Source organism: Homarus americanus, unplaced genomic scaffold (assembly GCF_018991925.1).
Source record: "Homarus americanus isolate GMGI-L3 unplaced genomic scaffold, GMGI_Hamer_2.0 scaffold56009, whole genome shotgun sequence".
NCBI classification, from domain to species: Eukaryota; Metazoa; Arthropoda; class Malacostraca; order Decapoda; family Nephropidae; genus Homarus; species Homarus americanus.
The window spans coordinates 1,715,173-1,732,583 of NW_024739542.1; the positions used below are offsets into that span (position 1 = coordinate 1,715,173).

The 17,411-nt window shown below is 36.1% G+C and overlaps 1 protein-coding gene across 1 annotated transcript in view; it reads left to right on the forward strand.

Moving 5' to 3' along the window:
- Positions 1-17,411, forward strand: part of LOC121874850 (RYamide receptor-like) — a 76,341-nt gene that overhangs the window by 49,932 nt on the left and 8,998 nt on the right. The window contains exon 2 of the mRNA XM_042379137.1: positions 14,781-14,849. Within this exon, the coding sequence (XP_042235071.1) occupies positions 14,781-14,849 (69 nt within the window). The remainder of the gene's footprint in view (positions 1-14,780; positions 14,850-17,411) is intronic.

Sequence of the window (17,411 nt, forward strand, 5' to 3'; positions counted from 1 at the left end):
TTTATTTTTTTTCTGTATAAATTATTAAACAACATTCTTATCTTTAACTAAATTAAGGCAATATACTTCAATATGCTGCTCCCTCTCGTGTCTCTCTTATCTACGAGTATACCTCGGCTTCTCTATCTCCTCATTTTATCTCCCTCTCTCTCTCATTCCCTACATCTTTATCACACACTCCCTCTTCCTATTCTTCTGCAATCCTTTTCCACTACTTCTAAATACTTCATAAATCATCTCCTTCTCCACTCCATATTCCTTCTCTATTTCACGTCCATCTATCCCTCCTTAGTTCTTCCTGTCCCTATCTCTCCTGAGCTCTTTTCTTCCTATCCTTCTCTCACCCAGATTATCAGCCCCTTCTTATCTATCCTCATATTTATCCTCCTCCACCTCCTCTTCCTCCTCCCATGCACCCTATTCCTCCTTATACCCTATTTCGCCCTGTCCTTACCACATCCTTAAACCCACCTTTCACCTATCCTTCTTACGTCCTTCCAACGCCATCCAAACTCCACACCTTCTGCCTTTTCTCTACCCTTATCCCCCTCCCCACACAGTCTCTCAGTCCTGCCTCTCTAATATCAAGATAAAATTTCCTTACGTGTTTGTGTGTGTCTATCTTTCACGGTTGTAGGAGCAGTAGTGAAGCATGATGGAGCTAATTATAAGCATTTTATCTCTTAATTATGCTAGACACAATAGCTACCTCTGCACTCTTCTTCTCACCTTAGTTAGCTTTTAATGCTTGCTTTGGTATAATATATTATAAACAGTAACCCTGAATGTCTATGAAATTAAATCAAAATTGAATACCTAATTTATTTAATAGATTTATAAATATATATTTGTATATTTATCATGTCTGCCTATGTCTACCAAGTCTATGATTACCAACATGTGCTTCATTGTCTCAGTAGTCGAGAATTGGTGATAAGATCTGTCTGTATTTATGTGTCATTGATATTATCTACATAAATTCATGTGTTCACGTGAGATGAAACCGTAAACAAAAGTCCATACTTACAGGCTTAACTATAGTGCTTTTGGTAGAATATTAGAGAGTAGTGCTCAATGTTCCTTTAGTTATCAAATACGGAAATGAGATAAAAACATAATCTCAATGAAATTACTTATGACAAAGTTTGGTTTTATCTTAATAATTCTACTTTCAGTTGATAAATTTTGTCAAGGTGTGTAGAGGAATTTGGCAGAGACAAGAGTGTTCGTTCCTTTCACTTCTAAATCAAGGGATCAAGGGTTCGACACTTTTGGGGAACCAATATGAATATGCAAGTTAAAAAATCATTTATATTGTGAATCTATGCAAACTTTCAGGTGAGACTGGGAGGTTATTATCTCCCAACACACCTGGAAATTTGTTTATATTAAAGTTGATTTGATAAGAATAATTAAGCCCATAGACATAATATAAACGTGTTCCTTACACACGTACACACAATGATTCCAAAGGCAGTTTCATCAACTTGGAAACCTTGATATTACCCCATAATGGGTGAGTTCTCGGGAAAGTTAACAGCAGAAGGGCGAGATTTTTACAATTTTGAAGTAATATTACGGAAGTTAAGTATACGGTCATGTTAACACAACCTTAAATATAAAAAACAAACTCAGCCACAGGCAAGTCATGTGTAGAGTATGTGAAAACACAGTCAGACATGAATAAGAGAGAAGGCTTGAGAAATTCAGCTAGCAAAACTCAAGAAACTGCCACTATAAAAACAAAATCTCAAGTAAAAAATACATGTTGATTGATAATTAGTTAATTTAGACAACGTAACACACCCAACTGAAGGTTAATACAATAAACAGTTGAATTATAATAAGTTTCCAATGATTCTAAAGGAACATTTAGATAAATTTGAACTGCTGGGTAATGTCCCGTGGGATGTTTCTGCCAGCTGATTGGTTGTCGCTCTTAAAATGTCAGCCAGTCAGGGCTTGGTATGATGTAAACACCACACGGTACACGCTCCCTCACGAACACCTCAGTCTATTGGGATCTGCACATGTGCGAAACAGTGCTGTGTGAAATGTGGAACTTTGTAACACTATGTACTCATAACTTTGATTTGTTCCACAAAATACATACAAGAAGAAGACGCGCATGTGCAGACCCACTGTTGTATAGACGACGGCTGTTGTAGTGCGCTAACTGGCGGCTTCCGTGTGTTGCAGATGGTAAAGATGATGTTGGCGTGCGTGTTGGCCTACACACTGGCCTGGCTGCCCCTCAATCTTTACATCGTGCTCAGAGACATTCCGGGGCTCCTCGACTCCCTCACAGAGACCACGCACATCTCAATGTTTTTCGTAGTACACTGGCTAGCCATGTCCCACACCTGCTACAATCCCCTTATATACTTCTGGATGAACAGCAAGTTCAGGGCCGGCTACTACCGCGCCCTCAGCTGCCTCCCCTGCGTGGGTGCCCCTGCTCACCTGGCATCCTTATCCAACTCTGAGGCCACTATGGTGAGGAGTGGTACATACTCGAGGCACTATGGCACGCCAAAGTGCAACAACAAAACACAGTACAGCGGCCCTTCGGGGGAGGCGGCAGCTTTCTGCCTCCAGGTGCTGGGGTCAAAGCCTCGTGCAGGCGAGGCTCATCTCCAGCACCACAACCACAACCAGTGTCCCTCGTCCCCCGTCTCTGCCTCCCAGCCGGCCCACGTCTTCCTGTATGTAGTACATGTCCCTCTGTTGGCTTTATTTAGTTTAATTAGTGTAAAATGTGCTGTCACTCGCTGTATGCTGCTTGCTTAACCAGACAACAACCTCAGTGCTCTTTAAATATTAGGGAGCTTCATCGTTGGTATGCTTTCCCTGTCAGCTTACCCCCTTCCCCACCTCCCCTCAGGCATATGTTGATGCATGGTGGCCAAGCAGCGTACAACAGGACAGCACTGGCCAGGTGTCCCAACTATTGATTTCATAAACACAAGCATTAAGGAACGGTAGGATAGGCTCGCGGCATTATAAATAACATCCATACATTTGATGCTGAATATTTCCTCACACTTGTGTTTAATGATGCATTTAATCTTGCATATTACAGTACTTTAGAAAATCTAAGATTTTTTTTCTCTCTTCGGAGATATAAACATATTGAAGAAGTGTCTAGTTTGAGTAACTTGCATAAGAATATCATATTCAGTTTGGTAAACACTGAAGGTGAGTGTCAGTGTTGAATTTAATTAGTATGAAGTGAATAATACAATAGTTTTTGCTCCATCATGAGAAATGCCAACATTAGTCTCTACATAGACAGACACGTGCCAGCCCTCTTGCCTTTAAAGTCATTTATGGAATGTTTACCTCCCCCCCTCCATGTGGAATGAAATAGTCTTGTAGCTTGAATTAATATTTGTAAGTAGTAAACATTTATTTAAAAATAAAATATAAATAATAAAACTTCAACGTTCAACTCCTTTAATATATTCTCGACACCAAACCCTCAGTCACCTCCAGCACCAGCACTTGGAGTAAAACTCGGCCGCCCACAGCAGCAATAATTTAATACCCAGCAGCAGAGGTTATCGCTTTGCTAATTGTTCTTATATGAAATAGCTTGGGCACCACAATTCATGTCTACTGAACTATAAAAAAAAAAAAAAAAAAAAAATATATATATATATATATATATATATATATATATATATATATATATATATATATATATATATATATATATATATATATATATATATATATATATATATATTTTGTAGGATTCTCTTTGGAGTAATTGGTGATCAATGTCTCACTGTACTATTCACTTACACTTATTCATTTGATTGATGTCCTTCTGTATTAGCTAATGTCTTATTTAGGTAATTATGTGCCTGTGTCTTCATTTTAATGCAATTTATTTACCCAAACCACATAATAGCGAGACCCGCCGACAGATTATATAAGGTTTTGTTCATCATCACGTCAGTCTTCACTTGTTGTTTTTATTTTTAGAAACAATTAATACAACTCTCACGTCAACCAATGATGTCGCCACAACTTGCGTTCTAGATATCGAAGTCAGTCGGTCAGTTTGAGGGTTGGTGACCTAACCCTTCCACTCCAGATAGATTTGGATGGAATCCATTAACCCTTCCCGATTTTGTAACTCTCCGGCAACCCAGTTTATAATTACTTAGATTTCATTATTCTCACCCCAAGTGCAGTGTTTTTGTTTATTCTTTGTTGTAGTTGTGTTTATCATACATATCTCAGGTGTCTTGTCGCCTCTCACCATTTTCTGTCTCCTGTCATTTTTTTTTATAAACATATATTTAACCCATCAACAATCCTTTTTCATTTATATTTTGTAGTTCTTTTAGATAGATATACATTTTGTTTTTTCTTTTTTTTTGCTCTTGTGTTATGATCTTATATCCATCTCTACTAAAACTATAAGAAATCAGAATATCAAGTTTAAATGAGAGTGATATTCATTGCCACGAAGAATCCCGTCGTTCCATTTGGGAAAGTCTTCTTACTGATGGTATTACGTGTTCAGGTACATAACATTTATTTTGCAGGTTGACATTTACAGTACCAAGATTTTAAACCCTTATTTCCTTATCTCCGGTTAGTATGAGAAAACATTAGGGCAGGGGAGAGTAATGGATAGTCAGACTTCTTAAATGTCTCGTGGTTATAAGGTTTCACTCTGCATTTATTAAGGACATAACTTCAGTACTTATTAAGAAGATGGAAGTCCCGTGATGCTACTACAGCTGTCAGAAAACATTGATGCTTTTTTGTTTGTAGTGAAGATCTGCGTTTATATCTATTTACTTATTTATTTGCTTATTTATTTATTTGCTTATTTACTTAATTGATTAATTATTTATTTGATTATTTATTAATTTATTTATTTATTTATTCAGTCAATTATCAATCTAAGTTAAAGAGATTAAACAACCATACACTTGCCTTGGATATAATGAATAAATAGGAGGAAATTTCTTTACTATTTATAAAAAAAAAAACTTTCTCTGCATTAGGTCAGCATCGCCTCCAGTCACTATTTCAGTATAAGATTTAGACTATTTCAGTACATATCTGATGGAAGCAAATACGATTTCACTTCACCTATACTAACGGGAAACAATCTCACATGTGTATTACGTGGCAGAGAAGGATAATGGTTAATGGAAGTACCGCTTTTGATACTTAGGGGGGGATAACTGTTTCTTGTGTGTGTTATCCCCTGGACCACACACGCACTTATGTCATTTATGGTCAGTGATCCTCTTTGGTGTGTAAAAGAAAATATTTACTCTCGGGTTTTTGTTTCAGCAGTTTTCCTCCTTTATCGCTGCGGTATTGTTCCTGGGATTTTTTATATCCGGTCAATACAAATTAGACTCTAGCAGGAGTTTGAAAAACCTGTTTATCGAGAATGTGTCGTACTGCCTCGAAACTTAATTAACTTAACTGATAAGGTTACTAATTATCTATGATAACTATATTGGCGGCAGAGCCATCTATTGAAGGAGGTTTGAGATAAACCATAAACCAGGATATGAAGATCAATGTCTCATCAGTTCCTGCGAGGAAAAGATTATTCTGGCGTTTATTAGGTTCACTCTTAAAATAAACACCAATCTTGTCCTTACTGGGTGTAAAACTCGGCTCTTGCGATAGAAAATGGTCATTACTTCAAAGTTTATCCATCATACCACCGAAGATATGATGAAAAGATCGTTTTTCAAAATTTCCAATTTAAGTTTTAATATGAACCACTACATATTGGGATAATATTGGAGAAAAAAAAAACTTTGATTTTTCAAAACTTTGAGTTGAAACGACTTTCCTTTCAGCTCTCGAGTTGAAGTTGGAAACTGCAAGATCTTATGATCGTTTATTCGTCGGCAAATAATGCAGAAAACCGTTTTAACAAATTTGAATTTTCCTGGTGAGAATGGTTAGTGTTACATCGCAATTATCTGCGGACTTGGGAGTAAACTCAAGCTTGAAACACTCTTGGTTTACTTTACGGCCCCGTTGCTGGGGTGAAATTCACGTATCTGTGTGAGATCTACTGAACTGTGTTTTCGGTGTAAGTTAGTTGTGTGTTTAGCTAATGTGATGTGATGAGACGTTGTGTGTTGCTTATAGGTAAGAACTGATGAATGTCGCAAATTGAAAATTATGGATTTTGATTGTTGAAAGCGGTGGACAGTGCATGTTAAAAGTGATGAATGTTATAAAAAAGTATGGTGTAATACATATTGACAGAGGTGCATATTGTATATTAAAAATTATGATTAATGAATGTTAAAAGTACATTTAATGTCTATTGCATGGTGAAATTTGTTAAAATTGCGAGTTGAAAGTCACAATCATTACTTATTTTAAGGAATGAGTATTGCATGTTGAAAATTATTGAAACATTATCCTGAAAATGTAAGAACTTGTGCGTGTACTGGTTGTTTGGGTCGGGTATGGTGATAGCTGTTGTACGTTAAGTAGGTAGAGCTTTAGGTGTCATTTTTGTCATTGTTATTATCAATGTTATTTATGTTGGATATATAAGCATCACAGTAATTAAAGTAATACATTTACCCAAGTTACTCGTTTGTTGTGTTAAGGTCAAAATTAATTTATCTCCATCAGTTAATGGATGATAAATGAATGCGTCAAATTGGTTCGCCTAAGTAACATTACGATGGCTGCCACTAAATGGAATCAAAGTTTCACCAAGAATCTTTGGTAACCTGGAGTGATATATATATATATATATATATATATATATATATATATATATATATATATATATATATATATATATATATATATATATATATATATATATAGATAGATAGATAGATAGATAGATAGATAGATAGATAGATAGATAGATAAAAATAATACGTAACCTAATCTTACTTCACCTAACTTATTTTAACTTACTTTAGTTTAATTTGGCGTTCTAATGATGATAATCCAAGCTTTAAAATTATATTTCTATTTGGCTGTAGTAATCAAAATAAAAAGGGATTCCTATTCAGCGCCTCAATCAATCAAAGTACCATCGTTCAGTGTAAACGTTTTTTTCTTTACCAATACTCCCATATTTTGTATCTCTCTGGGGACTCAGCTTTTAGTCTCATTTATCCATTCTAGTCTCTGCCTTGTCCTGGCCTTCCTACTCTCCACTTTACCCTTTAGTATTTCTCATATTTTCCTTCTTCCCCAGTTAATGCGGGCAAAGTATCTCAACGTCCTTATTCTATATATTTCAAGCATTTCTCTTTGTTTTCGCCAATCTTAGTATTTCTTAATTTGTTTTCTTGTCAGTGTAACTTATGCCTTTGAAATATGAAGTTGGAGGAGAATGTTAGATAATAAGTTACATTAATAGGAAAATAAATGACTAAGCACTAAGATTGGCAAAAAAATTAAAGAGAAATCCTTCAAATATATTGTATAAGGAAAATGAGATATATTGGTTATATAATTAGAGATGAGGGAATAAAGACAGAAAAATTTAATGGGCAAAGATGAGGGTAGGAGGGTTAGGGGTAAGCAGAGACTGGGATGGGTGAATTAGATTAAAAGCCGAATCCCCAGAAAGATACAAAATCCTGGTGGAATGGTAAAGCCCGTCTTCTGATATGTGGATGGCACTCTGGATTGACTGATACAGAATCCACATCCTCCCAGGTGGCCCGTGAGCTCTACAGGACACACCTTTGATGTTGGTGTTGTAGATTAGTGGTCACATAAATTGGGAAAGAGAGAGAGAGAGAGAGAGAGAGAGAGAGAGAGAGTTTTTTTTTTATCCTAAGGTCAATGTATCATTACAGGGCAAAGTAAAGTTCGCCTCAAATAATTTACCTCGTTACAAGACGTATCATCAAACCCTTCATGTATAACAAGGATCCTTCCCCTTAAATAACTCCATTTAGTATTTTATAATTTTTGATGAGAGCTACTTACTATAATTTGAGGGGAAAGTATATAATACGCGGCTGCCATGCGTAAAAAAACAGGCCAGGAAAATCTAAAATCAAGTAAATTTTATGCTAAAAAATAGTGAAAAAAACCCCAAGTGAACCCTTGTATAACAGTGGCACCTAAAGATACACTCTGCCAGGGGGTGTACTTATTATAATGACATAGACAAGTGAGCGAAACTTAACGTACAGACAAAGATGTAGAAGCTTACACTGTGTACCTAACGCAGGAGTATAGCAACAGTCTAAATTACACAGAAAGTGAGGGAGTGGTCAGGAGTAGAGGGTGTCGAGATGTAATCAACTTCTAAATAAACTGTAAGAGAAATTAGGCTGGACCGGTTGATTGCATTACACGTGGACACAACAAGGTGGTAATCAACCAACAGTAATGGGACAATAGATGAGGAAGGGAAGAGATAGAGGAAACACATAAACAATAACTGATGAATATATACAGTATGAGGGAGATAAGCAACTGAATGATTACTAGTTATTCAATTACTCTGATAATATATTCGGTTTATGTTGAATTTTCACACTTTTTCACATACAGTTTTATCTAATTAGGTATATATGAGGTATAAACGTAGAGAAGAATTCGTATAATCTACTCTTGACAATTTATAGAATATCTTGCACAGTTCATTACTTGTTACTGATGAATATATTTTCATGTTTAATGTTAAGGAACTTAGTGTTGTTCGCCAAATAAACTCTCAAGAAGTCGCTCACATGAATATAACCAATGAATATAACCAGATATATTTTCCCAGTTCTATTTTTGCCTGAATTCTCAATCGGGACGTTTACATATCCCTTTAACTGAGCGGTGATCGGAAGCCAACCATCTTTACAGAAAGTGAAGTGTGAGTTTCTTAAGGCATTTTGAGATTGTGTGTGGGTGAAAGTGGCCAGTCTGATGAAGAAGGTGGCCACGCCGGTGAAAAAGGTGGCCAGACTGGTGAAAAAGGTGGCCATACTGGGGGAAGTGGTGGCTACGCTGGTGAAAAAGGTGGATCTCACTGATGAAGATGAACATTTAATAAGAATCTTTTACATAATGTGAGGAAGAGTAAAATCCGAGTAGAAAAATTATAATGTTACCTTGTACTCCCGGCTCTCTCTTTTGTTGTTGTTGTTGTCATTTACATTAAGGTACTGTAGCCTCTGAGCCATTGTTTATAAACGATTATATGTCGGAAAAAACATTTTGTTATTTGATGCTAAAACACCGAAGATTAAAAAAAAAAGACGATTGCAAAGATAAATTAGAATTCTCCCGACAAGCAATATCTCTTTGGATGACCTAATTGATTGGGAATAATAATAGGGATGGCTCGTATAATTAAAGAAAAACTCACTTTATACAAAGGCTTAAATTCTCATTTGTTTAACACAAGAGAAACTATTTATAGAAGAGCTCTGATGTTGAAGGGAGAGGGGGAGTGATATGGTTATAACTGAAGGGGCCGTAGTTAATGGTCGTGGCTATAATGAGTGTTTTATAATTTAAGGATTTTTTAGGGATTGATTAAGATAATAATATTCAACTGATATCCCTCTTCCTCACTATCTCTTTGTGAATGGGGAAATTGGAGATGAAAAAAATGTGTGTGTGTGTGTGTGTGTGTGAAGATACAAACACCAAACGCATCGAAACCCAGATTTGTATAATAAAGTAATTTTAATAGGTGAATTATCCATTATCGTTGTAACTCACTAACACGTCATTGGTGAAACACGTTAAGGGCATAACAGGACTTGATCTGAGTTGTATTTTTGTTACATTCCAGTTGATGTAAAATACTTACGCCCGTATTATTAAACAACATCTTCCCTTGGAGAAGGTCGTCGTGTTTCAACCCGAGGTTTAAACTAAATGAGTCCTGTGGACACCTCAGTACAGTACTTAACGGGGTGGTGTGGCGGTAAAATTAACTAATTCCAATATTATATATTAATTTTATTGGAATTAGTTCATTTTACCGCCACACCACCCCGTTAAGTACTGTACTGCGGTGTCCCTCAGGACTCATTTAGTTTAAACCTCGGGTTGAAACACGACGACCTTCTTCAAGGGAAGATGTTGTTTAATAATACAGGCGTTATTCTTCATAACACTGGGAACCTGGTCTTGGGTACACAGACACCTCTATTCAGGACTCGGAAAGAAAGGCCGCAGGAGGCTACACCTGTAGGTGGCTGGGCCTCAGGGATGAAATTCAAAAGAAAAGCGAATGTGTTAAACGTTTCCCCTTGGTCAATCTTGTTTAGTTTTTGCTGTATACTACATCGCCTCCGTGGGTACTAAACCCCTTTACTTTTGTATTTATATGCAATTGGAACTGTTGTATAGTCTTAACCCATTTTTAAAGGTCTTTGATTTTCATATATCCATGACTTCATGAGAACTACAGTCGTGTCGTGTATTTGTTACCTTAAACCGAATGTCTCGCAGGAATCCTCTGATTATTTGCGCACCATCCACTCACATGTGGTTGTATGAAGTAATGAACACCATAACTCAGAAAAAGTCGATTATTTACGGACAGACAGACACACAGACACTGACTAATATATCTCTCCCACACTACAAGACATAACAAGGCATGATACAGAAAGCAGTTGCTGATAGTCATGTCTCCTATAATAATAAATTTGGGACCTCGAGTAATAATTTGCAGAAAGCACAGGTAATCATTACATAAAATATAAGGAAACATTTGTATTTCCCTACAGCTGTACTGATCATATTCATCACTCTCCTGTGCTGCTCAGCTGTCTTGTATCATCCTCGCCAACCGCTCTACTTCAGTGTACCGTTGTATTAAGTGTACCTCGGAGCTGTACCACTCAACTTAAGATTCAACTTCTCCATTCTCGCCACTCCAACTTTAGATAGAAATAATTGAATGTCCGGACACAGAAATTCTGGTATTCCACGCACTCCTGTACCACTGAGAGACGTTGAGACTGTAAAATGATTTCAATGTCTTTCTGGAGTGGGTCTGAGACTGCTACGTACCTGCTAGAGCTTATGTAATGATCATGACAAAAATGTGAACTTTCGTAATAAGTGGCACTACTTTAACAATGTCTCAAAGTTGTTGTGAAATCAGTGAACCGTCTATTAGAGGATCTTTTATTTAATTCAATGCACGTCATTCATTAACTATTTCCTTTAAAAACAGATAAGAATAACAATAGAGCCCAATGCATCTCGTTTCTCTTATGACTGTTCACCAGGTAAAGCTAGGACCAACTTTCACTTGCCGCTGGACATTCAGTCAGCTACGACTCTGTGTTCATGTCGACAATTCCCTTTCGTCTGCAACACTGAACGAATATGAGTCAAATGGGAATATTTTCATCCCTTCTAACATCGTCTAGCTGAAGCTTTCTGGGTCTATCAGATTTGTCAATTATGAAATTGGCATAAACGAAAAGACGCTTGTTGGAAAGAATACTTCCCATGCATCACAATCGTTGGTGTTTGTTTGGCCAAACTCCTGTGCTGAGGAATGATCGGTGTATGTAAACTTTACATCTGCTAATGTAAGGATTCCATTAGAATCTCTTGACCTCACTGACTCGGATATTGCATTGCAACAACCTGCAGACTTCTTTTGAGGAAAAATCAGCAACGATTGATCCAAACTTCATGAACGTATCAAACGAATAGTGAGAAAGATATGTCCAATGCAGAAAGCTTTGTCTTCAAGTTATGATCATAAAACTCTCATCACAAGCATTCAAATTTTACGATATTTTCTATTCAGAACACCAAGAAAATCGCATGGATGTGTTCCACCAACTCACGATTCACTGCAGCTGTACATACGCTGGGTCCATTACCAGGATTTTGTGTGGCACAGAGCACTTGTGACTCAGGCAAACTTACCCACTCCTCTTCTCAGTGACTGGAAAAAGGAAAATGATGAACTGGTCTCTATATTGATGGTTCAAGAATGTTCACCTGCAAACTACAGTATTTACATTTGACAATATGTAGACGCACACAGGAATGACAGGTGTTGAGGTCGACAGTGCAGGTGTACCAAAGTTGGGTTGTGGAGTACTGCCGTTTGTGTGCGAGTGTGTTTTGTTGGGTCAGGTGATGAGTGGTGTTGGTAATCATACATATAATACATTATAATATATGTTTAAAAAATTATATATTTAGTTAAAATAAAAATAAATGGTTGAGTCATCTGAAAATATCTGTAAAAAAATTTAAACTAGCATAATTAGTTAAGTGACACGTAGTAATAACATTTTTAGGAAAATGCCAACATCACTTTTCTTAATTTGGAGATGAAGGCCTAAATTTTAGTTACTGTTGGAAACTTCGTACTAAAAATTACCTCCTCTTGTAAAAATTTCACAATATTGTCTAGACTATCATGATGAACCGTGACAAGTAACGCTAAAATGCTTCCCTATATTGGAATATAATTTTGGATGAGATATTTTTAGTCGATATTAATTACAAGTAGGTACTTTTTTCCATATGAAGGAGCATTCATCTTTAAACACACACACACACACACACACACACACACACACCATCCTATCCCATCTATTGTTAAAATAATAAACAACTTCTGATTTATGTACTGTACAGCCCGGTAAATGTATTCAACACATATTATATCATTATGTCTAAATCAAATGTAAGTCTGTATATTTTCAGCCACCGGCTGCAACTCTATTAATAAACCGTTTATTATTATTATTATTACACACACGCGCGTGCCTGCACACAGACGAAAATATCATTCACACCAGTAGACACTAAGAAGCAGAGCGGCTTGAGCACGCACAACACCCACACACGAGTATAGAAACACACATACACGCTCAGAACCCCCAAGCATACTCATACGCGCAGAAGCAGATTCATACACACACTTACACACAGCACCCACGCACACGCACAGCACCCAGAGCATACACACACAACACCCACGCATACACACACAACACCCACGCACACGACAGAACCCCCACACACACACTCATAGAAAACATGGATCAATACTCCAGTTTCAGGCAGAGTCTTGCGCACCAGGGTCACCACCGCTCACAGTGTCCCAGGAGCCAAGAGCGACGATCACCCTAGGAAACTAGACCAAAATCTGACGTTCGCTGGGGTGATGAACCGAACAGTTTAATCATGAAAGATTTAGTGACCTTAAAGTCTTAGTTATCCAAGACTTAATCAGACTTTTAATGGTCTAAGTATAATCGATCCGAAGACTTAATTAACCAATATATATATATATATATATATATATATATATATATATATATATATATATATATATATATATATATATATATATATATATATATATATATATATATATATATTCAGTGAAACAATAGATTAATAATCCAAGACCCACGGAATTAATAAAACCTTAAGTAGCCAAGACCAGGGAACCAATTTTGTTTATTCATTTATCTGTGAATCAGCGGATCAGATACTGGCAGTAATATGAGAATAGTAATTACTGATTGTTTTCCTAAATGTGTTAATAGTTGACCTAATTACCTCGATCCCCGGTCACAGTCATGGGCTCGTGGGCCGTGGGTTCGAATCCTGGCGGGTTGAGGTGTTGATTGTATGTAGAAGCCCGCGTGCTTTATTGGGCTAATGAAATATATATATATATATATATATATATATATATATATATATATATATATATATATATATATATATATATATATATATATATATATATATATGATGGTAAGCAACGTCTTAAATGAAACAGAACAAGTCTTACCATATTTAAAATAATTTCCGTTATTTTGTGGCAATGAAAAAAAATTATACCTATTTGGAGAGAGAGAGAGAGAGAGAGAGAGAGAGAGAGAGAGAGAGAGAGGAAACAGACCAAAAACACTTCGACATTTAATTCATCCTTGTTGAACGACGACCAAAGGCGGACTCGTGGGAAAATGTTGTAAGGACAGTTGCTGGCGTGGCTTCCAATACAGACCATTCAGAGGCAAGGCACTTACAACACTGGGATTCCGTCTTTGAAAGCCACAGTCGCTTCCTGTCTCAGTTCAGATCTGTATAAACACTGTTCCATACTTTCAGAACCTCGTAACATAGATATACAACTCCTCAGTACTTCTATTCATAGCGTTACAACCCTATTCCCTTATTTACTCACCACAACTCATAACTACTCTACGTTCAGAATTCTGTAACCTAATGGCTAATTACAACTGCTGAACGGTCTAAATTAGTTGGTAGTGAAGATAAACCCCTAATTGCTGAGGTGGTAGTGGGATTATCATTCCTGGATCGTCACTCCTTTGGTTTCGGATTTCGAAATCTCATTAAGGAAACAGTATGTAATCAGTGTCCATTCATAACCTATTAAGGTTTTAATCATAATCCCATCGCTCTATGCTATGTTGTTACGTTCCTTTAAGTGGCCCCACTCTAGGTTAGGTTAGGTTAGGTTAGGTTAGGTTAGGTTAGGTTAGGTTACATAGGCTAGGTTACATTATATTAGGTCAGGGTTATGTAATATTAGTAGACTATCCCATGGTATAACACAGCTCACCTAAACAGCCACTTCATTAAACAAAAGATAATAAAATAATAATAAAATTACCAATAAAATCAATAGTATTTAGATTTACACCCCATTCACCTCTCTATCCTTCATCTTCCTCAAATTACAGTCGAAACACTCTTGTTATAACGATTCCATAATCAGTAAGTGGGATGGTAATTAGTTTTTTCCTTTCTATCAACTTCCACAGATGATCAAGATGATGGTGGCCGTGGTCTTGGTGTATACTCTATGCTGGTTACCCTTCAACGTTCTCATGGTTAGTTGGTAACACTGCAATGGTGGTGGCAACTTCCTCCTTCTTGTATTGTTTGTGTTTGTGCTTGAATGTTGTACAGTTTGTGTTGCGAGTTCGTTTTTGTGTTGCTCTTGTATATATATATATATATATATATATATATATATATATATATATATATATATATATATATATATATATATATATATATATGTTAATCAAGAACTCCCCCAACAATACAATTGGTTGCATTTATAAACTTCCTTGCAAGGAATGTAATATGTTTTACTTAGGCCAGACAGGTAAAGATCTTGCAACTAGAATTAAACAACACAAATACATTGTTAGGACAGGCCAGGAATCCAATGCTCTGTTTGTTCATTTGAGGGATAACAAGCATTGCATTGACTGGGATAATGCCTCCTCAATATTACCTTGTAATTCAATTGATAGTAGGAACATCATAGAATCTAGTCTTATTAAACATACCGAAGCATTCAACGTGAATTTGAGTAATGGCCTGTACAAACTGGACAATTTTGTAATTAAGAAGATTTGTAACCAGGTGAGAAGGTCGGGTCACCTTACCCTCTGACCTGACCACCAACCGTTGTGTGCTATTTAAAGATTAGTAGGGTCATTACCTATTACCTGACCATTATGGACCTGGTCTCACCCTCTTCTGTATATATACACCTTGGTTTGTATTTCTCTTTAGTCTGTACTCACCCCTGAAGATGTGAATTACACGAAAGCGCATGGGAACTTCGTGTTTTCTTCTTTCCTTGTGGTTATCAGCATATACCTAGATCACGCGCACCTACAGTGATTTACTTGCATATATATATATAAATATATATATATATATATATATATATATTATATATATATATATATATATATATATATATATATATATATATATATAGATTTTTTTGGGGTTTTGTTTTTTGTTTTTTTTTTTTTTTCTTGTATTTTGTCGTAATCGTCAGTAGTTATTACCCGTTTTAATTCTGTGTTGCTTTTTGTTGTTTCGTCTTTTATTTGTTGTCTTGTTACTATTGCTTTAGCTTCTTTAGGCATTCTGTATTGTGTTCTTGCTTATATATCTTTTTCTTAAGTTCATGTGACTTTTTCTGGCAATTGTTCTTTTTTTTCGTTTTCTGTGTTATGTCTTATTATTAATTATATATATTTTGTCAAAACCATATATACTCTTTAGATACTTTATGTAATATTTATGGGAATTTATCAAAGGTCTGGCCTTACACAGAACAACCCGGAATCAAGGGATTTTTTTTTATTTACTGTTCAAACTACGAGTATCTGACAAACACGCACTCATATTAATTAATTATCGTAGATTTCGTTCAACGTTTATTAACATTTAACGCCCTTAATTATTGTTTCATGACATGAGGCCACACACTATTAAAATCTAAAGACTTCAATCAGAATTATTTTCTTCTAAATCGGTGTTTATATGTAAAGAAACGTTCAGCGAAACCGAAAGTTCAAAATGTGTGTCTGATTTTTTAGTTAAAGGTTAGGTTAGGTTAGGTTAGGTTAAGTTCGCAGTTAAAATTATTATCTATTATAGTAAAATTGAAAACTAAATAATCCTGTGATGTTGGACTTTTGATTCACTCTCCATATAACGTTTGCCCTTTGAGTTCATTTGAATAGCCTGTAGCATTGGTACTCAAAGTGTCTGTTTTATTTATAGCTTAAATATATTCAAGGTCTAATTTCATGTCATGTTCAATTTTTTCTAAGTATATTTAAACATATCGGTCCTGCAAAAAAGTATATATTAATAAAAAAAAATCCTGTTTGGTTATAATAAATGGTCATCACGGGCATGATATAATCTATTAAAAGCATTTTGGGGTTCCATTCTCCCTTATAAGTTGCTACACAATTGAATACTTGCATTAATAAACACACAAGTTGGGTAGATGAAAACTACTGCTCGTCTTGGTATATAAAATGAAAGTAAAATATGAAGAAAAAACATGATATATCAACATTATAATCGGAACAACGATTAAAAACGAGACAAGCTAAAATTATTTGGCATTTCCATCAACTAAGAAAATATTTAAACTTGGAAACCACAGAGTACATGGATGTTAGCGTGTGCCAGACTTTGCAGATTTAGAGAAAGAAGAGAGAGATCACTGATACGAAGCCATGTACTCGTGTGTTCAAAGCCACTGTCATGAAGAGAGCGTAATGAACTCCCCCCCCATCCCCCCACCCTCCTATCCCCCCACACCCCCATCCAGTGTTCCAGCTCAAGCTAATTGGGACGGTATTGGATTTAGACTCAAAGGGGAGAGATGTGTAATAATTTAAAGCTCCTATCGTTCTACTAACTTGGTTGCTCTAGATATTTAAATTACTTGAGTATTTTATAATCTTTGTCTTGCTCTTGATTTCTGTTGTACTCAATCAAATAGGGGACACACATACACACACACACACACACACACACACACACACACACACACACACACACACACACACACATCCTTTCTGCCAATGGTTAAGATCAGTCCCGTTTTTCCGTGAATATCCTCA